At 39.9% G+C, this 25,758-nt stretch overlaps 1 protein-coding gene across 1 annotated transcript in view; it reads left to right on the forward strand.

Moving 5' to 3' along the window:
* LOC126413249 (sodium- and chloride-dependent glycine transporter 2-like) overlaps positions 1–25,758 on the forward strand; it is a 513,853-nt gene that overhangs the window by 432,731 nt on the left and 55,364 nt on the right. The window contains exons 7-8 of the mRNA XM_050083149.1: positions 6,908–7,145; positions 19,752–19,880. Of these exons, the coding sequence (XP_049939106.1) occupies positions 6,908–7,145; positions 19,752–19,880 (367 nt within the window). The remainder of the gene's footprint in view (positions 1–6,907; positions 7,146–19,751; positions 19,881–25,758) is intronic.

A 25,758-nucleotide genomic window follows, 5' to 3' on the forward strand; every position in this document is an offset into this window, starting at 1 on the left:
TCTTTTACTCAGGTAGCAGCATTTACTTCATTTAATTTGTAGGATGTAGCAATGTTCCAAAGGGACATTTGTTTCTACTTTCAGTCTTTTAAGTCTCTGCAAGTTATCAAATTGCTTTCAATTTCAATTACTTCTTAGTAATGATTACAATTTATTTAGGAAAGGTTCAAAATTTCCTGATGGTGATTGGTAATCTATAGCAGTAATCAAGTTGAACTTAGTAATTTTTATAGCTGCAGTCTGACAGTCCTTTTTGGCATTCATTTGAGTTAAGTGAGATAGGATAATAAAATCTATATTTTCAATATGAATCAGGACAGACTGCTAGTCACCACAACTCACATGATGAGGCATTGGCAGGCAGGCCTTGGTCCAGTACCTGTTCCAGGCATCCTCCTGCCACCATCTACTCCAGTCCTGTGACTGGCATTTCTCACACCATGAAAGACGGGACAACCTGTGAAAGTTGCCATGTGGTCTATCAATTTAGCTGCAACCAGTGTGCTGCCTTCTATGTGGGTACAGCCAGTAACAAACTGTCAGTCCACATGAACAACCATTGGTAAACTATGGTGAAGAGGCAACTAGACCACCCACTTGCATACTGCACAGCATGATATGGTTGACTTCAGCTACTGCTTCAAATTTGTGCCATCTATATTCTTCCCACCAACACCAGCGTTTGTGGATTTCACAGGTCGGAACTCTCCCTGTAACACATCTATTATTCCCATAACTACCTAGCCTCAACATTCACTAGTACTATCATCCACCTCGAACATCACATATGCCTTCTATCTCCCCAAAGGTCACTTGCATAATCCTTTTCTCCTTCACTTCCTCTGGCCCTCCCCCTCCCCCATTAGCACAGCCTCCCAATGCTGTGCCTAGCAGCCCACCATCCTGTCTCCAATACAACACTTAATACTCCTACAGGCAGAACTACAACATCTTCCCCCACCTCTACCCTGCTACCCCTCCCCCACCCTGCTATCCCTCCCCCTTCCCACCCAACACGTCTTCTATACCATCACTGCTCACCACAATCGAGCCTCAGCACTCAGAGACAACAGTGGCAATGTGTGTGTATGTGTTTCTACATCTGAAGAAAGGTTATGTCTGATAGCTTAATATTATCTGACAATCTACTGTTAAACTTACCCGTCCATCACTCAACACCACCTCTCTGTGGTGAGTAGCAATATATCGTAGTTCATGTTGTTGTTATTCCATCCCAGATTTTCCATTGCTTAAAATCTGTATTCACTAAATATATAAATCACCATCCAACCCTGCTTCTGTGCTTAATTTTATTCCTACAACAGTGAAAAGACAAAATGAAATTAGTTATTTTTGCATGTTGAATTAGTTCAAAGTTAAGCCAGCGATCAGAAATGCATATTACTGATATATCCTTTAGCTCACCTGTTAGTAGTGCATTAATTTCATCAATCATACAAGGGAGTGGTTCAGTCTGACACGTCAAAACTTATCCAGGAATTTTTCACAGAGGAAAGATACACCAAAAGAAATTTACTGTCAAAATTTTAGCTGTTAAGGCACACTGCAAGTACTTAAAAAAACCACTTATAACAATGGTTTATACAGCTCATCCTGCCTTAACATGCGAATTGGCAAATAAGCAGACACAGCCGTACCAATAGAACATAGCACCATCTCGTGCAAAGACCAAAGTGCAAGCACATGAATTTTAAGCATGTAAACCATACCTGAAATGCTACAAATCATCAATTTTTTGTGCAACATGCAATTCATAGTGACAGCTAAACTTGTTACTCAAGGAAAGATAATCAAGGCAGCAAATGATGTTACATTACAGACGACTTCCATAAATCGAGACTTTAATTTGTCGGCCCGATGACAGAAAAATTAATGGATTCAGGCACTTCACAGCAATTACTAATTTTATTTAGGCAGGATTAGCATAGAGTAAGAAATGGCCATGCCTGTTGATCTGCATATTGTGCTGTGTTCCAGGCATACTTGATCAGATTGTTAAAACACGGTGATGCAAACTGACAATGTGCAAAGGACTCAAGTTTAACAAGACTGCTCCACTGATAAATTGGAAATAACAAAAACCTATTAGAAGTTGTATTGTGCAACAGTTTTCTAAAAAAAAAGCTTTACACTGTCAGATAATTTCTTTATCATCAGTCTGAATCACACTATTAATTCGGGTGGAATGCGAATTATATTAAGTCTTTTTGTCCTCTTACAGACTGAGATGTCATTATGTCCAGATCAAGAGACCAACAAAAGCAGTGAATTATTTTCTGAATCTGGTAAGAAGATATTCAAGATCTAATGTTGAAAATAATTCTCTCCCGTTTTTCCAGATTTTGCTATGTCAGTTACAAGATTATTGGAACTGAACAATATTTTTTTATATTTTTTGGTCCTAATTTGCGTTGAGGTTCCTGAAAACAGATATAAAGGTGTGTGAATAGTAATCCACTGATACTTATCACTGGCATTATTGTATGCAAATATGTTGTAGCATTCATTGACTGCACAAATGGCTATCTCTTTACTCAAAATGATAAAATGCAGCTCATGCACAGTTTTTGCATGAAATATAACTGACTGGCTTTAAACACAGCATGTTAAGGGGTAACAAAGAGCTTGATCTTCACATCAGCTACAAATTTCTCTATAGTATTACCTATTAATCACATCTCCTTCACACATTGACTTGAAGGGAACTTTGTGTATGTGGTTTGAGGTTTTCGGGCGCTAAACAGCATGATCATCAGCGCCCAGGGAACTTTGTAATTTTGCAACTTCCTATTCCACATAATTTCCTGAATCTGTTTAAACAGGTTGCAAAACCCTGAAAATGACTAATATTCATTTCACTTGCAATTCACAATGTGCAGTCTCATAGATCTCTCTCGGTAAGGGTGTGTTAATTCTCACAAGCAATCCTAAATCTTTCAAATAGTTTTTCTTTCACACTTGTGTGAGTTTCACTTTGGTGTATATTTCAAACTTGTGTAAATATTTCTTCTATTTATACAATTCACGATCAGTAATTATGAAACAAAACAGGCTTTGCACACCAATTAATTTCATGCGTTTTCTCTCTTCTTCATTTAACCAAAAACTTTAGAGTCTCTTCTTTGCCATTGAGAGTTATTACCTGTACATGTTTTATTTGGGCTAGGAATGTACTGCATTTTTGTTCTGGACTTTAATTAGCTCAACAATCATCATTCAAACCACAATTTATGGCCTTGTCAGAGTTATTTCCTATATCTTCTACTGTCTCCACAATTTCTAATGAAATGTCCACATCATATGAATGAATGTCCAAGAAATTAACTAATAAATGACACATATGTATGTCCTCAGTGGAAGTTATGTAAAACACTGGAACCTGCATAAAGACAAATGCTATTAGCAAGTATATATGAAGAAAACAAAAAGAAAATTGTTTTATCTCTACTGTTAACCTTACTGACACTGTAAAGGCAACAGCTAATTATTATGGATATTAAATGAGTAACAAATTCAAATAAATAAAAACTGTAAACAGTTGTGTCAGAGATATTATGAGTGGAAACTGAAATTCACTGTACAAATCATGATTGCATTGTGCCATTTTGTCTCTTTACTGATGTACTATCAATTGAGGATACATGCCCACCATTTTGCGCAAGTGCTGTCTGCTACAGCTATGGAAGGGCTGCCCCTGGTGGACTATTGATCTGGCAATTTTCAGAGTTTTTTTTTTATTATTATTATTTTTTAAATAGTTGCAGTGTATCTTAGCAGCTAAAACTTTAACTTGTGTTTCCTTTTGTGTATTCTTCTTGTAAAAAAACTTATGCGGCATGTTATCACCATGTCGGATTGACTATGCAAGGTTTGTACATCATGGTGATACATTTTTTATGTCGGTTTCATTCACAAGTTGGTAGCTGTATGTCCTGTTTACAGCAGCACATACCTCTAGTTTATATTCAGATCACTATTATACTGCTTTTTCTCTCTTCTTCCTATTCGCACACCAGTTCATAGATGTATGTATACTCTTGCTTTGTTTTGGCACTGTCAGTTTATAGTCTTTTTTGACCAATCTCTTTCTAATAACCAGAGTGTTGTTGCTGTATTTGTTGGTTTGAAATTTTGCTTGCCAGCTGTGTTTCTGATTCTTCCTTTTTGCTTGTTTATGCTCACATACTGACCCCTAATTGTCTGTCTGTTCTTGTTTGGTTCTTTCACTTAACGATGCTGGTTATTTTATTTGTTTGTCCATTTATTACTCTACTTATTTTTAATTTTTTTAAATTTTTACCATATGTATCAAACAGATAAGCCTATTTCAAGTCTGAATGTTGTCTCAGTTGTTCAGGTATAGACGTTGAACTTTATATTTGTTTCTTTCCAGCCATTCCATTTCAAAATTTACAGTCAGTCTCTTCCTACACACGTTTGCAGCAATAGTGATTTTTTTCTCTCATGAATAATTAGCAGACCTGTTTTGTTGTTGTTGTTGTGAGGATCATATCTGAGAGCTACTGGATGAGTTATTACATCCGTTTTGGGTGTTAGTTTCAATAAGCATTTCAGATAGCCCACTGTGTTCCTCTGAAACACTTTCTAATGCTCATCAGTGTCATTTGAGTAACCACTAACTGTTAATATATTGTTCAATGAGAGGGTTTGATTAATTGGTCCACATTTTAACAGCTTCTTTGACTGGGGCACCAGATTTTATAATACTTTGTGCGGAGAACCGTTAGTTGTCTATAGTAATTTTCTATGTGAAATTGGCAATCACAGATAGAGGGTAATATAAAGGAAATAGCATGTCATTTGACCATTTGTGTTGACATCATTAGTAATTAATTTTCACCTCATTGTTACACAGAATACCAAATAGCCTTCCCTATTTATCTGTTTCAGTGCCATGAATTCTAAGTCTTGACTTTAAACCCCAATCTTTTACTTTCTGTTTCCCTTACATATCTTTAATGTATTCATTAACCTAATTTTGCTTTTCATATTTCAATGTCTTTGCACAAATTTTTTCTTCCTATTTCCTTTTAAATTATCATAAAGGATACTCCTAAAATCTCAACAGTGACGTTTGTTTCTAAATGTGCCTGACTGTACAATAATTTCAACAAATATTCCCAGAATGAGATTTTCACTCTGCAGCAGAGTGTGCGCTGATATGAAACTTCCTGGCAGATTAAAACTGTGTGCCCGACCGAGACTCGAACTCGGGACCTTTGCCTTTCGCGGGCAAGTGCTCTACCAACTGAGCTACCGAAGCACGACTCAGGCCCGGTACTCACAGCTTTACTTCTGCCAGTACCTCGTCTCCTACCTTCCCAACTTTACAGAAGCTCTCCTGCGAACCTTGCAGAACTAGCACTCCTGAAAGAAAGGATGTTGCGGAGACATGGCTTAGCCACAGCCTGGGGGATGTTTCCAGAATGAGATTTTCACTCTGCAGCGGAGTGTGCGCTGATATGAAACTTCCTGGCAGATTAAAACTGTGTGCCCGACCGAGACTCGAACTCGGGACCTTTGCCTTTCGCGGGCAAGTGCTCTACCAACTGAGCTACCGAAGCACGACTCAGGCCCGGTACTCACAGCTTTACTTCTGCCAGTACCTCGTCTCCTACCTTCCCAACTTTACAGAAGCTCTCCTGCGAACCTTGCAGAACTAGCACTCCTGAAAGAAAGGATATTGCGGAGACATGGCTTAGCCACAGCCTGGGGGATGTTTCCAGAATGAGATTTTCACTCTGCAGTGGAGTGTGCGCTGATATGAAACTTCCTGGCAGATTAAAACTGTGTGCCCGACCGAGACTCGAACTCGGGACCTTTGCCTTTCGCGGGCAAGTGCTCTCCTTTCTTTCAGGAGTGCTAGTTCTGCAAGGTTCGCAGGAGAGCTTCTGTAAAGTTGGGAAAGTAGGAGACGAGGTACTGGCAGAAGTAAAGCTGTGAGTACCGGGCCTGAGTCGTGCTTCGGTAGCTCAGTTGGTAGAGCACTTGCCCGCGAAAGGCAAAGGTCCCGAGTTCGAGTCTCAGTCGGGCACACGGTTTTAATCTGCCAGGAAGTTTCATATCAGCGCACACTCCGCTGCAGAGTGAAAATCTCATTCTGGAAACATCCCCCAGGCTGTGGCTAAGCCATGTCTCCGCAATATCCTTTCTTTCAGGAGTGCTAGTTCTGCAAGGTTCGCAGGAGAGCTTCTGTAAAGTTGGGAAGGTAGGAGATGAGGTACTGGCAGAAGTAAAGCTGTGAGTACCGGGCCTGAGTCGTGCTTCGGTAGCTCAGTTGGTAGAGCACTTGCCCGCGAAAGGCAAAGGTCCCGAGTTCGAGTCTCGGTCGGGCACACAGTTTTAATCTGCCAGGAAGTTTCATATCAGCGCACACTCTGCTGCAGAGTGAAAATCTCATTCTGGAAACATCCCCCAGGCTGTGGCTAAGCCATGTCTCCGCAATATCCTTTCTTTCAGGAGTGCTAGTTCTGCAAGGTTCGCAGGAGAGCTTCTGTAAAGTTTGGAAGGTAGGAGACAAGGTACTGGCAGAAGTAAAGCTGTGAGTACCGGGCCTGAGTCGTGCTTCGGTAGCTCAGTTGGTAGAGCACTTGCCCGCGAAAGGCAAAGGTCCCGAGTTCGAGTCTCGGTCGGGCACACAGTTTTAATCTGCCAGGAAGTTTCAACAAATATTGTTATTATGAATGCTTTCACATGTTATTACTCCAATCAAAGATGTAATACACTAGATTTTTATTCTTGTGTGTAAGTTGAGAGTATAGCATAAGTATATATTTTGTTGTACATTTATAGGGACAGATGCTAAATTGCTGTCAAATGTATACTTTACATCTACACCTAATTAATGATGTCTTACGTATTTCAGGGATTCACTTATTGTGGCCATATCAAACATACTGACGTCATTCTTTGCGGGCCTGGTCATTTTTTCTGTGATTGGATTCCTTGCTCATGAGTTGAATGTGGAAGTAAAAAAAGTTGTGGATCAGGGTGCAGGGCTAGCCTTCATTGTTTATCCAGAAGTGGTGACACACTTACCTGTCTCACCTTTGTGGTCCTTGCTTTTCTTTGTGATGTTACTTACACTGGGCCTCGACTCACAGGTATGAGACTTTTGCAGTTGTTCTGCTCTTGTCTGTGTGTATCTTAAATGTATTATTAGCGTATTATTTCTCATGACTCACAGTCAATGTTTCTCTGTATTAGTATCTTGAGGAGCACTGCTGAGAAACTTACACTTCTGCATAAAATAAGTCGTTTTCATTTTTTTTTTTTTTTTTTTTTTTTTAATTTCCTGCCCTTGAGATCATCATTTTGCCTTTAAGTTCCTGTAATTTTTTTTACTGATTTGACTGTGGTTCTTGGTGAAATGTTGTAAATAATTATACAAGAAAAGACACATTTTTCCATGTGTTTCACAAAATTGTGTTTTATTTTACATGACTTAGGTTTTGGGTTATGGGTTCATTTTCTAATGTCACTGTTTCAGTTATGTTGTATGTATCACCTAATATGAATGAATCAAATGATCTGTAACCATCAAATAAGTTAAGTAGTGTTTCAAGATAAACCAAAATGTTACAATATGAATGTAGAAATATATTACAACCCCTTACATATCACTCCTGTGTGGACAGTAAAGTTGGGCACTGAGGTGTTTAAGCAATTATTCTTCCTGTGCTCCATCGGTGAATGAAATGGGAAGAAGCCCAATAACTGGTAGATCTGCTATGGGAAATACCCTCTGCCACACAAGTCACAGTAGTGTACAGAGTATTGATGTAAATGCAGGTACAACAAAGAAGTTAAGTGTTGATATGAGACATTGTTGGAGTACTGTGTGGTAGTTTATAGGTAAAATATAGTGTTTCTCACTACACAGTGTTGGCAGTACTATTGAACAGAGAGTTGTGGTTGTTTCAGGAATTTTCACATTATTCAAGGATAGTGTTTCATACAAATTACATGGGACTGAGATAAAACGTAGTTCTCCTTTAGATATTTTGGCAAATCCAGATGTGGTGAGATAGGAGTGACTGTTAAGTTTTTCAGCAGCAGTCCTGGGTGACCCTTCCAAAAAGGTCTGAAAGTATATCTCCTCTTGCTCATGAATAGTACAGTATTTTGACATGTATGGAATATTTTTGGTTTCTGTCCAAACAATAATGCGCAGAGTTGGAGTCTGTCTTTTTATGTTCCTCTGTTCTCTTGGTATGGGTATCTTTGGGCTGATTGTGAGTATAATTTTGTTGTCAGCAACCATTTTTAAGGGTCCTTCAATGTCTCAGATAAATTGTTTATGTAGGCCAAGCCAAGTCCAGGAGCAGATCAAGCAAGGAAAAGTGAGGGACACTATATTTCATGTTTCCGAACACTGAATTTAGTATTTTCCCTGATGTATCATTTGTTAGTGTAACACTTTGTTTTCTTGTTAAGACAGGACCCCATATATGTAAGGGGACTGCCTTTAGTTTCCATAGCACCATTTTATGATCCACCCAATCAAAGCTATTGGCTAGATCATGGAAAATGACAGCATAATATTTTACCTTGTTTAGTTCTCCCGTAACTGGGCGAATATTTTATCTTGTTTGGTTCTCCTGTAACTGGGCACGTGATATTATAAGTTGTTTTTGTAGAAGTACAAGGTATTGTTAAAATATTATTTTCAGAGAGGTGGTTCAATATTCTGTTGTAAGCTTTCTTCATATCAATTTCCGATGATACAGGAAGGAGTGAGATGGGCCTTTAATTAGAGATCTGTTGCTTTTATAAATGAAAGCTACCAACACATATTTCAATCATTCAGGAAATATGCTTTGACTCAATTATAGAGGTAACTCTCAAAGGGCATATTTTTTAGGACTTTGATTGAAGTACCGTCATGCCAAGAACAGTAACTACTTCTTGGTGACATAAAGTTTTCTGTGCTCTAATTAACAAATAATTTAATGAAACTGATGTCTGGTGGTGGAGTATATGATGCCTGTTTGTAAATGTTTTAACAGATCTCCTTTTGATTACCATCCTTTGACCATGTGTTTTCATGTACTTTTTAGTAAGAATTCATTGAATTTAATAATCAACACTTTAAATATAGTCTCATCTGTCTCACTAGTACTGTCATCAGTGAGTTGAATATCATGCACCTCATCAGATTTATTCATTTTGTAGCTAGTAACACTCCAAATTGTCTTTTGCTTTGTTTTTAGTATGTGCACTGTACATGTTTTTTGCATTTTTGATGACACAGTGACAAATTTTGCAGTACTACTTGTAGTAATTTTAAGTCTAGACTAGGGTCAGTCATTGGTAATAAATTAACCTCTCCCTTCCTGGCACAGAATACGTTGATTCTAGATTTTAGCCGCCATTTCCTTTAGCTTCCACACTAATTGACCGTGGATAATTTTAAAGGAAAACAGGATTTATAGTGTGTAAGAATTTTGTCGTCTACTGTGTGCTGTTGGCAAAATTTTTCCCATTTTTCAACTTGTAAATACTTGCAGAGTAGTCTGTGTCAGTGTATACCTTTCTGTGATATAACAGTAATGTTATAAAAAACCAAGACAGCTACTCATCAGAGGAGATGTTGAGTCGCAGACAGGCATAACCAAAGACCATTCATTATATGTTAAAGGTTTGGCCAAAAGGCCTTCTTCTGAAGCCGAAAACACTCACATTTACACAAGCACAACCTACACAGATATGGTCACTGTCTCTGGCCATTGTGGCCACACTGCCTGTGATATTTTAATTTTTCCCTTATTAGTTAAACTTCATTGATGGGAGTGCTTCGTTGATGTCATTTGACCACCATGGTCAGATAAAACATTTATTATGGGTACATCTATTTCATGGAACACAGTTGAATTTAGAAATAAATTGGCAATCGCCATTGCGTATGTGTTCATATTCTTGCTGGGAATGTTTCTGTGAGGTGCAAACTGAAGCTGCACACCATTAACTCAATTTGCCCTAGGTCATAACTATCCAAGACGAAATTATTGTTGAAATCTCCACATACAACTACTTCTACTAAGGCTTATTAGTACTGTCTGTGATTGGTCAGTAAAGTCTTAAACATTTTGCACTGGGAACCTTAGAATGTTGATCTGCTATCTTATAAGTTTGAAAGTGTATTACTAAAGTACAGCACCCGAAGACCTGTTCAGTGCAGTTATTTTTAGATCTGTCATCTGGGTTTTATTCCACTCTTTCTCCATGTTATTCTTACAGCAATGTGATACTAACTTGTATCCATCTAGATACATCTGCTCATTTTTTGTGGCTTCCAAATGTGCACTTATTGATAACAAAAAGTTGTTTTGCTTTGCATAACAGACAATACAAGTCATTCAAATTAGAATTTCACTACATATAACTTAATCCAATATTTTTTTTATTTATTATGTCAAGTAATGTTTGACTTATTTAGACAATTGGCACGAAAATTCACTTGTACCCTTGTACCACATTCTGACTCATTCCACAGTTCTCTCTCTCTCTCTCTCTCTCTCTCTCTCTCTCTCACACACACACACACACACACACACACACACGCACACACACACACAAAATTCCCCCCACCCCCACCCCCACCACCCTTAAACTACATCTTGTGACATATTTCACATAGGTAACTTTTTGCTTATGCCAATTTTTATTCGATTTAACCTGAAAGGGAATCATTAATGTGCTCATAAATTTATGATCAATAATCATTTGGAAACAGAACTGGAATATTATTTGTAATGACTGAGGTGAACATCATTTGCTCACTATAAACTATTCCAACCATTAAGCAAACTAAGTGTTCACTGACAGATTTGCCATTGACTGAGTCCCTTCTGGCAGCTGGATTGACAACTTCTTATCAGGCTTCTTATTGCCTCTGTGCTAGATGCCACTCCTAGAATTGCTGTTACTAATTGTCTATTCTATGTTATCTCCTTCATTTTGGTATTCTATGTAATCATTTTGTCTGTATAATTTTTTAATTCATTGATTATCTAAATGGTGCACATTTCTATTACTAAGTTGCAAATGTTGTTTAAAGTCCTCATTCAGCCTGTGTTGATGATATAAAATATGATGATAGGAGTTTTCAGCAAACAAGGTGGCATTTAAGGAATTTGAAGTTCCATCAGTCTGCATTTATTTTATCAATAGTTCTGATATGACAATCAACCTCAATTTGACATTGCCCAATAGTAAAAAACGATAGGTCAGTAGCCAGTGCTTCCCAAATCTGTCCTGTGATACCCTGGGCTGTTGCAAAAATGAAGACAGACAGACAGAGAGTATGAATAAAAATCAATTAAATAATGTTGATGATCCATTGTAAAGTATATACCATGCAGTTCTGAATATTCAAAAATTAATGTGAACAGGAATAAGGATAGATATATTCAATCTGATTCCACAATTTTAGAAGTTGTGTAGAGAAAAGTAAGCTCCTTCATCTTATTAATTATATTAATGGTAAATCTGTTCACTAAATAATTTATAAATTTAAAATATATGTTTCATAATTATATTTTTAAGCTAACAGCACCAACTGTGCACTTCAGTTTCATTGGAGGGACCAATGTTTGACTTGGGGTGCTGCAGAAAAATTCTGAAATTTTAAAGGTGTCGGGAACCAAAAAAGATTGGGAAGCACTGGTTACTATTATTATTATTATTATCCTAAATCTATGATTTGATGATGAATAGTGACTGTTTGCAACTGAATCTAATTATGCCTGATTAACTGTGACTAACTATTTAACAAACATTATTTTTGATTACCTGAGACTAATGGTGACTAACCAATGGTAAATAAATGTGATACTGCTCGCCGTATGTATCCATAGCCTAGCACAGAAAATTTTCTACTAATTATCTACAAGATGGTAAAACACAAATGCACTTTCAATAATAATACTAATAAAGCCCAAGGTGAAGACAGTCTCACAGCAGAAATTCTAAAATCTGTTGAAGATCTCATTATCAGAATTACAAAAGAAAAACCAGATTATGTCTGAGACACTGAAACAATCTCAAAAAACTGGAAGGTTGCATTAACTCACCCACTTCTAAACAGATATCAGAAATTACAGACGAATTTCATTACTACCCTTAGAATACAAAATATTATTGAAACTCATTCTGCACAAATTAAATGCTCAGTTGGATAAACAAACTGGAGTGTATCAAGCTGAATTTAGAAGTAGCAAATCCTGTCCACAGCAAACCCTAAACCTTAAACAAATAATTAGTTACATGAAAATATCTAATAAAAAATAGTGCTTATAGTTGCTGATTTAAAAAAAGGCATATGTTTCAATAGATGGACTCCTTCCTTGAAACCTAGAAGGAATTTTCAGTAAATAGGAAAACTCTGGAAATAACTAAACAAACTCTTACAAACACAGAATCTAGTCCCTTCCAAATTGTATCAAGAGTCAGATAAGGAGGCATTTGCCATCTTTGTTATTCAGTTGTGTTCTGAAAAAGGTTATAAGACAATGGAAAATAAATGAAAAAACCAAAGATTAATTAACTTCACAAAGCTGGGTAGATCAAAAGAAGAAATAAATTGAACCTTAGACAATGCAATGAAAAGACTAGAACTACTGAAGGAGATAGCTGAAAATGAGGTCTGCAAATATTGTTTGAAAAGATAGAATACATTACCATTAGAGTAACTCATCAAGAATTTTATAAATCAAGTATACAACACCACAAAAACAGACAATTTTAAATATCTGGGTCAAAATATAAACATAAAAAGTGAAAAAGAAGCAATTAAAATCAGAACTGAAAAGAAGGAAACAGCATACATGGAAGTTAGATGGCTTTACAGTAAAAAGTGTCTTTCTAGTGATGTTAAATTAAGGAATTATAATACAGTTGTAAAATCAGAAGCCCCCTGTGGGTTGGAAACACCACTTTTACGAAGATGCACAACAGTGTTAGAAGATTTAGAAAAGTGAGAAAGAAGAATCTTACAAAAATATTAGGTCCTGAAGGAATGATTTAAATGTTCTCTTCTATGTCCCTTAGGGGCACACATATATAAAGAGGCCTGCTAATTAATAAAGACAACAATAAGTGATGAGATGTGCCAAAAGAGGCATGTGAGCTGGTTTGGAGATAGTATTCCTAGAAGCTAACAACCACAATAAAATTTAATAAGTTACTATCTCTTAATCAAGGTGGGTCCTTGCTTGTGGCAGAGTCCTTGAAGAGGGCAGACCATGCATAGTTTGCAGTACTTTGTTCAGCGTCACCTGACGGCATGAGAAGATTCGCTTCAGTGACGTGCTTGGCAGTAAAGGGGTGCCAAATGGTCAGGGATGGAACAGTAATAAACTTGCCTGGTGCTCACTGCACTATGTACACCACACTGCACACAGTGTTCCAGGTGCTGATATCAGTAGGATGAACCAGACGTCCAACATCGGGCTTGGTACAGCCACAGTCAAGGGAAGCCTCCCAAGGGAACATGGCTTGAGAAGATGCCACAGAAGATGCAGTAGCACTCCTCTCATTAAGTGGACCACAAAAAATGCTGACATTGGATGCAGGTGCAAAACTGTGCTGTATACACATACTCCAGCAAAGTACAGCAGATGACGATGCAAGGCATGTGGCATTGCGTGGGACGATCTGCCGAGAGCACAGCCAGGAGATGGTGCCTGATCAAAGTGGGAGAAGAGACTGCCCAAGCAACAGTTCAGCATGTGTAGCATCGAGAAAGCTTGGTAGTTTATGATCTACATGCAGTGGGAGTGATCAGTGAGGCTGCTGGGGAGATGCGGTAATACCTTGACTGGTAGGCACTTTTCACTTGTTTACAGTCAGTGCAGCCCATTGTTTGCTGCTACAAGTGGAGGCAAATGGAAAGAGATGCCACACAGTGCCCCCCCCCCCCCCCCCCCCCCTTCTGAGGGGGAAACATAGGTGCCAGCCATGCAGAGGACTGTTTGGAGCTGACAGGATGCTTGCTGGGGGGCATGCACGAGTTGTCACTGCTGTGACCATGCTATGGTTTCCAGTGAAAGGAAGGGCATGGGCATCTCCTGTGCACAGCATTGGGAGCGTCTGAAATGGTGTTGCTGCTCCAGTGGTGGTGGTGATGGCATTCTTTCAGGAGTGGTGGGCACCTGTGGTGGGGCCAGGGCGATGTTTGCATTGGCTGGAGGCTGTGAAAGGACAGTGCGATGGTGACATCAGGGTCCCAGGTGCTGGGAGATGTGTCAATCTTGTAGGCAGTTGGTGGTGGACCAGAGGCTGCGTCGGCTTGGGGTGCATCAGACACGGCATCAGCAATAACATGTCGGGAACAGTGTAGAGGACAGTGTTGGCCTGCATTGTATTCAAGACAGGACTAATGTTGCTGCGACTGGGGCCATTAGTAGGTGGGGGCAACTCACCTCAGTGGTGCTGTGGTGAAGGGGGGCCTCTGGGACATAGGCTGGCTTGAACCTGTCAATGGAGACAGTTCTTGCACCCCTTTCAGACAAATGGAGAACATCTTGACCCCATGTTGCAGCACCAGGTGGGGCCAAATATTGAGTACAGATGGTGGCTGGTATGTGTCCACCCATAGCGTGCTGTGAGGTCACAGTGGATGAGGATATGATGCTCACCATGATGTTGCAGAGGTGTTGGTGGCAGCTGGGCCATGAAGCCTTGGAGCTGCTTCACAAAACCTGGGATGGTGCTGTCAGGAGGAAGTGGGGTTGCCTCCAAAAAATTGCCAGGGACGGTGAGTGACTGGTTTTGTGTATGATTTGTAGGCCTAGAAGTATTAGAGATAGGGTAGCAGACCATTCAGAGAATAACATCTAAGGGCAGCCTTAAGTGTGCGGTGGCATGGGTCCACCATGCCATTCACTGCAGTGTGGTAGCTGGTGGTGCGGTGGAAATTGGAGCCGTAGGTGGCCATCGGAGATCAGAAGAAGGCAGGGTGAACTGGTGCCTGTGATCTGTAGTAATGTGATGGAGGTCTCCAAATTGGGATACCCAGGTCTGAATGAAGGCTGCAGCCACAGTTTTAGCTGAAATATCAGGGATAGGGGTGGCCTCCAGCCAGCATGTAAATCTATTGATAATTGTTAGCAGATATCAACATCCAATGGAGGAGGTTAGTGAGCCGACAGTGTTTAGTGTATGTGCATGAAATGGCGTTGTGTGGGGAAGAGGGGGGGGGGGGGGGGGGGGGAAGGCAGCTGCAGGGGAGTGAACATGCTGTCCGATCTTAGCACGGAACAAATGCCCAACTAGAAAAAGACAGTGTTGTTTCATGAGGGTGGCAGAAGTATGGATTACCTGAGTGTGCAAGGCAATGGACATGGTCAAGTGTGGTTTTCAGAATGCAGGAAGGAGAAAGGGGCAGGGTCGATTGGTGGAACCACCAGGATGTGAAGGATCCAAGAGGACATCACACCAGATCTTGTGGTCAGAGCAGGTTATGATTCCCAGCTGGAGATTGAGGCCAGAGTCGGCATTCTGAAGGGTGTCAGCGAGTCACCCTCCTGAGCAGCAGCTAGGGAATTATAGTCTGCGAGTTGGATGATGGCACAGGAGCAGGTAAGACAATGGGCCACAATTTTATTGATGCCAGCAGCATGCCAGACCTCAGTAGTGAATTGTGCAATGTGCTCCTGTAGCGTAAAAGGTCTGGGTGAGATCTGATTTATGTCATCTGTAGAAACCAGAGATGAGTTGGAATTGGTCTGTGAAGATCGTAAATGCATGTGCCTCGACTGAAGATCGGAAAGAGCAGATGGCTTTGTGGACTATGAGCAGCTTATGGTCATATACACCCCAGTGGCATTGTGCATCAGAGAGCTTGGAAAAAAAGAAGTTGAGTGATTGCCAGACATTGTCCACACGTTGTTGTAGCAAGGCCCTGACAGCCATCTGGCTCACAACTGCCACTGTTGTGAGGGGACCAGTTGGGTGGGCCAAAAGGGCCACATTGGTGAGGTGCCATTTACTTTTTCAAAACACTCAATCGTGGCCTGGTCCAAGGAAGAGTGCTGTAGTAAGCAGCTCTTGGATGGCAGTGATGTCCTTAAGATGTTGACAGAAAGAGTTGACCATGCTGATGAAACTGCCGAAGGCATTTGGAGGTAGTAGGGTATGGAAAGTCTGCTACTGCCTGTACTGTCTTGGGGAAGGGACGGGAGCTGGCAGCAGAGACTTAAGTGCCTGAGGAATTCAATCTTGCTTGACTGGAAAACACATTTGCCATGCTGAGGATCACTCCAGCTTTGTGTAGAAGGGAAAAAAATTCATTTAGGTGCTGGTGGCGTTCAGTAGGGTCCCTGGAGTAGATGAGTATATCATCTAGGCAGTCAAAACATCCCAATGCACCTCGGAGGATATTGTCTAAAAATTGCTGCCACGTCTGTGCGGCATCGTATAGGCTGGATGTCATGATTGCACTATTGAATGGGCCAAAAGATGTGATTATGGCTGTTTTCTCTATGTCCTCCAGGGCAACTGGGATTTTTGTGTAGGCTTTAGTGCAGTCTGTAGAGGATAGCAGTCAGGTATGGTGCAGGTGTTGTTGCAAGAGCACCAGGAACCATCCTTCTTGGGAACGGCGTGAAGCACTGAAGTCAAGCGGCTTTTGGAAGATTGATTTACCCTGGCTGTGAGCAGCTCTTCAAACTCCTTTTGTGCCATTTTGTAATTACGAGAGGGGAAGGGGCAGGTGCGGGCATGGCAGAAAATTAGTGGACCGTAATGTGGCTTGAATACAAAATGAATGGGCAAAAATTTTTGTGAGTGTTTTGTGTGTTTCTCTGAAGATATGAAATGAGAAGCAAGAAAACTGGTCTAGGGTAGGGGTGTGTGTAAGAGGCAGTGATGGTTGGAAAGGTGACAGAAAGCTACCTTAGGTGGTATGAAAAATTTCTATATCGGTTATATCTCATTTCAAGGTATGAAGATGACAAAATTTGTTAAAGTATTCCAGATTGATATGTGTTAGCCGGTTCATAGATAATTATGTGGTTTTGTAGTTTATGCTGTGTGAAACCTGCTTGTGAATTGTGCTGTGTGTACAGAAGGAAGCAGTTATGCTAATGGAATCTCTGACACTCCCCCACTTCAGGTGAAGAATGTAGTTTTTGAATAATTTAAAAGGTGATCTGCAATAGGATATACACACATCAAAAAAAGTTATGTATCACCTTGGTTCCGAGACTTCTGGAATCTGTACAGAAAATCGGAATAGAGATCGACATAAACATCATTTCCGCCCTTTTTATTGCTCATGAAAACCACACCATACAGCGAGACCTTCAAAGGTGGTGGTCCAGATTGCTGTACACACCGGTACCTCTAATACCCAGCAGTACATCCTCTTGCATTGATGCATGCCTGTATTCGCCTTGGCATACTATCCACAAGTTCATCAAGGCACTGTTGGTCCAGATTGTCCCACTCCTCAATGGTGTTTCAGCATAGATCCCTCAGAGTAGTTGGTGGGTCATGTCATCCATAAAAGCCCTTTTCAGTTTATCCCAGGTATCAGAATGAGATTTTCACTCTGCAGCAGAGTTGCGCTGATATGAAACTTCCTGGCAGATTAAAACTGTGTGCCGGACCAGACTCGAAATTGGGACCTTTACCTTACGCAGGCAAGTGCTCTACCAGCTGAGCTACCCAAACACGACTTACGCCCCATCCTGACAGCTTTACTTCTGCCAGTACCTCATCTCCTACCTTCCAAACTTTACAGAAGCTCTCCTGCGAACCTTGCAGAACTAGCATTCCTGAAAGAAAGGATATTGCAGAGACATGGCTTAGCCACAGCGTGAGGGATGTTTCCAGAATAAGATGTTCACTCTGCAGCGGAGTGTGCACTGATATGAAACTTCCTGGCAGATTAAAACTGTGTGCTTGACCGAGACTTGAACTCAGGACCTTTTCCTTTTGTGGGCAAGTACTCTACCAACCATCTCATTCTGGAAACTTCTCCCAGGCTGTGGCTAAGCCATGTCTTCACAATATCCTTTCTTTCAGGAGTGCTGGTTCTGCAAGGTTCGTAGGAGAGCTTCTGTAAAGTTTGGAAGGTAGGAGATGAGGTACTGGCAGAAGTAAAGCTGTGAGGACAGGGCATGAGTCATGCTTGGGCAGCTCAGTGGGTAGAGCACTTGCCTGCGAAAGGCAGAGGTCCCGAGTTTGAGTCTCGGTCCGGCACACAGTTTTATCCCTGGCATGTTCGATAGGGTTCATGTCTGGAGAACATGCTGGCCATTCTAGTCGAGCGATATCATTCACAAGGTGTGACTGATGGGGGCATGAATTGTTTCCATGAAGACGAATGCCTCGCCAATATGCTGCCGATATGGTTGCACTATTAGCCGGAAGATGGCATTCACATATCGTACAGCCGTTACGGCACCTTCCATGACCACCAGAGGCGTACGTCAGCCCCACATAATGCCACCCCAAAACATCAGGGAACCTCCACTTCACTCCACTTGTTGGACAGTGTGTCTAATGTGTTCAGCCTGACTGGATTACCTCCAAACATGTCTCTGACGATTGTCTGGTTGAAGGCATATGCAACACCCATTGGTGAAGAGAATGTGATGCCAATTCTGAGCAGTTCACTTGGCATGTTGTTGGTCCCATCTGTACCATGCTACATGGTGTTGTGGTTGCAAAGGTGGACCTCACCATAGACATTGGGAGTGAAGTTGCAGATCATGCAGCCTATTGCACACAGTCTGAGTTGTAACACAATGTTCTGTGGCTGCATGAAAAGCATTATTCAACATCATGGCGTTGCTGTCAGGGTGCCTCTGAGCCATAATCCGTAGGTTTCAGTCATTCACTGCAGTAGTAGCTCTTGGGCAGCCTGAGCGAGGCATGTTATCGACAGTTCCTGTCTCTCTCTGTATCTCCTCCATGTCCGAACAACATCGGTTTGGTTCATTCCAAGATGCCTGGACACTTCCCTTGTTGAAAGTCCTTCCTGGCACAAAGTAACAATGCAGATGCGATTGAACCATGCTATTGACCATCTAGGCATGGTTGACCTACAGACAACACGAGCCGTGTACCTCCTTACTGGTGGAATGACTGGAACTGGTCAGCTGTCGGACCTCCTCTGTCTAATATTTACAGCTTTATGTGGGTTTAGTGACATCTCTGAACAGTCAAAGGGTCTGTGTCTGTGATACAATATCCACAGTCAACGTCTATCTTCAGGAGTTCTGGGAACCAGGGTGATGCAAAACTTTTCTTGATGTGTGTATTTATTTTGTGCAAGTGGATTACATTAAAGCAGGAAATATTAGCATCCCAATTATTGCAGATTTGTGTTCTGTTATTCTACTGTCAATTATTTAGTCAAATTATTACCAAAGGATTTATAAGTTAGGTAGTAAATAAATAGACAACAATAAAACAGAAGTGGAGGATGGTTGGATGAGAGAAATGGAGAGAAGCAAAAAGAAAGGTAAGAGCACCAAACACAAAATAAAGAATTAAGTAGAGAGAAGGAGGACACTGAATTTTAACTGTGTATCAGTGTAACACTCATCATTGATTTCCAATTCCCAGTGAACTCCGAACCAAACTTTAACTTTAAGAAATATAATCCATTTCTCCCTGGTAGAAAGTGGTATACTACTAACCTTCAAATATAAATTGTTTTTCTGTTATCATAGCCCTACTTGTATAATTGATTTCAGTTTGCTCTAATGGAGACTGTTACAACAGCCCTGCTTGACCGTTTTCCAAGTCTGAGGGGCTACAAGATTTGGGTGGTTATGGTAGTATCTGTCTTTGGATACTTTGGTGGCCTCATATTTACAACAAATGTGAGTTATTATTTTATCTATTTCGATGACCTTTATTAACTGTGTACTGTCTGCATCAGTTCAGTAAATACCAAAATTGTATCCTCAATATTTTATGTTGCCATTTCATATCTGAAACAAGATCAATGATAAGCATGTGGGCAAAGTTACTTAGCATTAAGTATGAAACCCATTTCTAAAATATTATCTCATGGTGAACATCTACAATATCTGAGAGTGACAAAACTATAGATGATTGCCAATAAAAATTAGCAATTGTTTAATTTTCTGATTTGAACATATTACTATTGATGAGTCAAATAATTTTTACTAGTTTTTAACACATAGTGTCAAACAGATATTACTAAATTTTTAATGGTAATAGTGAATTTCATCTACTCTTTGTTGTTAACCACATTATCCTTTATTTTGTATAAAAGAGAACCTCTGATGAAATAATGCTATAAGTATTACGACAGATTGCTACTGACCACATAGAAGAGGCATTGAATGCAGACAGACACATTTAACAGTGGACTGTTAAATCTAGTCCACTATTAAATAATATGCCTGTCTGCTATTCAACACCTCATTTCTGTAGTGAGTAAAAACCTATCTTAATACTGATTATTTATTTTGATTAGATTTGTGATTTAAGGGCTGCTGCCATCCATTCCTTGAATTGATTGCTACAGAAGGAAGAAGAAGAAAGATTTGTGACTAAAATATGCCCATATTGTCATAACGTTCACCTATTGAACCACTGTTTCCTTTTAATCTGTCAAGTGCAAAATACTGTATTATATACAAGGGTTAAAACACTATATTGTATATTGGAGTACATAAAAACTATGTATTCAGCAGACCTGTATGTGCAACATCATGCAGAGCATCTGAGGAATTCACGCTACAAGTTTTCCTCAACACTTTTCCATAACTCTTCATTAATCTTGTACCAATATTGAACCACCTATACTCGATTGTAACCCATAATGAGTTGTCTGGCATGGGGAGATCCAGGATCCACGCTGGCCATTTGAACTAGTGTTGAAGATGTTGCAGAATCATGCATCTGTGGATGTTCTAGCACCCACAATTACCCTTACCCACATCACTAATCCTTCCTCAACAGTGTGACTGCATCCACTCACATTAGCCATGGCACAACAACTGAAATAAAGCAATACTAAAACAAAACAACATAATATTGACAACAGTGCTTCTTGTCAGCTTCAAAGGAGAGTTATCAGTAAAACAACTATTTATTTAAGGAAATAATATACAAGTCCATCAACCTCAGAATTGTTTATCACCTGAACAACTGTGTGTGCTGGATCTATGTCCTACTGTAAACACGTATGATCCACGACTGCCTTATGTTCAACCTGAATATTATCATGTTTCCAACATGTCCAAATAACATGTTCTATCCAACTAGTCTTCAAAAAAATGTGGTCCAAATGAAGGTTGCCATGACATCCTGGCCCATATCATTATATGAAGTGGATTCCTTTCAAACCCCTGCACATAATGGGGAATTATCCTTAGAGCAGAAAATCACGTTCCTTATATGTGAACTGCAGTATATTGTACATTTCATCAGAAGGTAATACTCGTGAGCAAGGTAAGGCATTTTGAAACTGTGCTAACAGAGCATGGGAGGATGCCACTTGCTGCTCCATGTTGTTGTCAGACAATTCATTCACAAGCATCAGTCTAAATCTTTGTATTTATTGTTCATGGTACTTGAAGTTCAGATGCTCTTTTGCTAGTGGATTTCATTGAAGACTGCTCATTTGATTAAGTGACAGCAGCACATGTTTACTCTCATGTTTTTTTCTATGTGCACTGTGTCGTCTGTCTTTTAAACTGCCTGAAACAAAAGTACAATATTATGAAAAGAAAGTTTGCTACCCACCATACAGTGGAGGTGCTTAGTCGCAGATAGGCATGACAAAAAGACTGTTTCAAATAAGCTTTTGGCTAGCAAGGCCTTTTTTGTCGAAAATAGATGACACACACACACACACACACACACACACACACACACACAAACACACACACACACACACACACACACACACACACACACACACACACACACACACACCAAATGCAACTCACACATACTTGACTGCAATCTCTGGCAACTGAAACAATGTGGCTTCAGTTGCTTGAGACTGCAGTCGTGTGTGTGTGTGTGTGTGTGTGTGTGTGTTTTGAATGAAGGCCTTGCTGGCCAAAAGCTTATTTGTGACAGTCTTTTTGTTGTGCCTATCTGCAACTTAGCATCTCCACTATATGGTAAGTAGCAACTTTCCTTTCATAATATTGTTACATTCCATCCTGGATTTTCCATTGTTTGAAACAAAAGTACATTTCTCCCTATTAGGCAGGGTTGCTTTATGAAGTGGGTTCTACTCAAAGCAACCTATAAAATGCTCATTATCTCATATCTGTGGATGTTCTAGCACCCACAATTACCCTTACCCTCATCACAAATCCTTCCTCAACAGTGTGACTACATCCACTCACATTAGCCATGGCACCACAACTGAAATAAAGCAATACTAAAACAAAACAACCTAATATTGACAACAATGCTTCTTGTCAGCTTCAGAGGAGAGTTATCAATAAAACAACTATTTATTTAAGGAAATAATATACAAGTGGACTGCCAGATGTTTGTGCACAAAGGGAACCATATTTCAGTATTGGTCATGTTGCCATCACCAGGTGTACTGATAAAATGATCGTCTGGTGGCATGGAGGTTGCTTGCACCTCTACCACTTTCCTGCAGTGTTCCATCCATAGTCGGTTTCTAGAAGTGCATTGCTGCCAATGTGTCGATTGCAGCAAGCTGTCTGCTACTCACACCATGTTTCAGTCTCATGGCTACAGTGACTCCATCAATTCCAGATGTCAGTTCCCTTTGTTTGTTAAAAGTTTCCTTCTTGATTATAATTAAACTAACTTGTACTAAGGTTGTTTGTTAAAAGTTTCCTTCTTGATTATAATTAAACTAACTTGTACTAAGGTTGTAGCATGTGTCACAGTTGATATGTTGGCTCCTGGCTTGAATCTCAATTGATTCCTTAATGATGCAGTTCCAGTAATGAGCCAGAGCTCTGGTGCAGTGGTACTTCACCCCATGCATTTCACAAAGGCAATGTTTCCTGGCTGCTGACTTTTTGGACTGAATGAAATGAGTATATCACTGATGTTTTCAGCAGCAGTCTTCAACAGTGCATGTCTGTGAACAGAAGAAAGTGCTAACATACAAGGGTTTATTTTGAGACTTTGCAGTTTATATGTGTGGTTCAATTCAAAGACAAGAACATAAATGCAATAATACAAAATATGCATAGTAGATAGTGGTCTCTAGTGATACTTGGGGAATCACTACTTAACCAGCATGTGGCACATTCGAAATGCGACACATAAAATTATGAGTCCAATTCTTAGTAAATTAAGGTTTAGCACATTCTTCTGCTGACACCTTCATATGGTGCCATACCAGCAGAGGATTTGATACACTATGGCCTTGTGAAGTGTAAGATCATCCTTGGTAACACTTGTGTCTTAGTGAATGGGCAGAAAGTCTTAATGTTGTGTTTCTAGAGGGTGTATCTTACTTTCCCCAATAATGCCATCATGTGTGGCACAAATACAGTGGAAATTCTCTGTTCCTGTTCCTCCCTAGTCTGGAGGCTAGGGAAGCAGGAGTTTCATATAGTGCCTACTGAATCAGTCCATCAGTGAAGCCATTTTTCTTGAATGCCTTCTCTGGCTCAAAGAGCATACATATTCTGTGTGTCAGGGTTTTAAGTACACCAGTTTTCTGTGCTGACAGTGGTAGCTGCTGGCATGTGGATATAAGTCAGTGTGAGTCTTTAGGTGCAGTATATGCTGTGATCCAAAGATCTATCTGCCTTCCTCTTCATCATGATACCCAGAAAGAGTAGCTTAATGTCCACTTCAGTCTATATCATTAATCTAATATTTGTGGAAGGGAGTTGAGGTGTTAAGGAATCTGTTTAGCCCATGTCTTCCATGTGTCCATATTACAAACGTGATTCCAGTATACAGGATAAGCAGGTTGATTTCAGTGATAGTGATTCGAGTGCTTCATCTTTGATATGTTCTACATACAAGTTAGTCACTACCAATGAGAATGTGCTGCCCATCCTGACCCCCTCAATATGCCTGTACTGCACATATACATAGCTTTGTTATATCTTCTCTGTCTTTGTGGTCAGATCACTATCTATCTTCTGGTACATCTCATCCTACAGCAGGCTCCACATCTTCTCAATATAATCTTTGTGAGAAAGGATATCAATAGTATTGCCCTTGTCTGAAGTTGGTGTGAGTGCAATGTTGAGGCCCTTCTCCAGGGCTAAAGTAACATTCCTATCCAATTCACTGATGGTCAGGTTGATGATAGTCTTGAAAGGAGTTCCTATAGGTGGTTCCTCCAAAAGATGTTCAAATTTCAATATTTATCAGCCTGTGGGTGTGCTCTGTGGGGCGTCAAAAGTAGTCTAGATGACACCAACAATCCAGTCTCTCATACAGGTAATAAAGTGGTTTGCAGCTGTAGAAGTCTTTCCAAAATACATGACGTGGAGTACAACTACACCAGAGTTCTGTCTCCACCATCTCATTACTTGTGCAGCATTTGCAAGGAGTGCATTGAGATTCAAACCAGGGACCAACTTGTCAACCATGATAAACTCAACATAGTTTGGTACCCCACTCTTGGTTTAATTAGCTGCATCAATGGAATTTTAAACAAACATAAAGAACTGACCTGTGAGATTGACTGGGCTACTGCTGCTATCACCTAAATGCATGCAGTGGCATATGGACAGCGGGGGTAGTGGAGATGGGAATATAAGGCTTCACCAAACTGACTCCCCCCCCACGCACACACATATCAGTTCATCAGAAGACCTGGTGTTGCTGACAGCAGGACCTCTTGCTGAAATATTGTGCCTTTTGTACAATAAAATCTGGCAATACATCTGTTGCTGTTTTGTTATAAAATTCACCAGAAGAGATGGAAGAATCACAATTGTTTATTTCCCCAACTGTACAAAGTAAAGAGAGGTACAAACACTTCTCGGGTAGCTTGTATATATGCTTCAGGAATGAAATAAAAGCAACTTGTGGAATTAATAAAGGAATCCACAAGTAAACAGTACAGTGAACAGTTTCTGCATGAACCACCAAGTAACATTAGTAATTGCTGCATTTTCGCAACATATGCTTAAAATAGCAACAACCAAACAATTTACACCCCATACAAAAAAATTAAGGCTTTGACAAAAAAAAAAAAAAAAAAAAAACCAGCTGTTTTGACAATTGTACTGCTTATATTTATCTTCTGATTTGTATTCAGAAATGATAATTTGTAGTAAGTCTGCACCCAGTCTCTTGTTGTGTCGAAGTTATCTGTTAGTGTGCGTATCACAAAATATAAGTGATAGATACCTCTGCAGGACAGTAACACTCTGTTTTGTTGTTATGGAGGTTATTTTATGAACAACATTTTTACTTACATTACCAATAAGAAGTTCCAGTCTCAAAATTTAGGTCTCCAAGTAATTTGCAGGAGTGATTAATAAGATGCATTTCAGTTTATTTTGGAGCATTTTTTTATTTTTTATTTATTATTATTTATTTTTTAGATTTTTAATGCTCCTATCATTGTTACATGTTATTATGTTGACCTTTGATCATTGTTCCTTACTTTAGAACTTTGGAGTGTTTCAATTTTTGGTTTGACAATATTTACGACAGAAGCATTTGCTAAGCAGCACTAAAGCAAGAACAACTAAAGTAAACCAGACACTAACAAGGGGACCTCATGGACTGCTCTGTCCTCTTGATGTC

Source organism: Schistocerca serialis, chromosome 7 (genome assembly GCF_023864345.2).
Source record: "Schistocerca serialis cubense isolate TAMUIC-IGC-003099 chromosome 7, iqSchSeri2.2, whole genome shotgun sequence".
NCBI lineage: Eukaryota > Metazoa > Arthropoda > Insecta > Orthoptera > Acrididae > Schistocerca > Schistocerca serialis.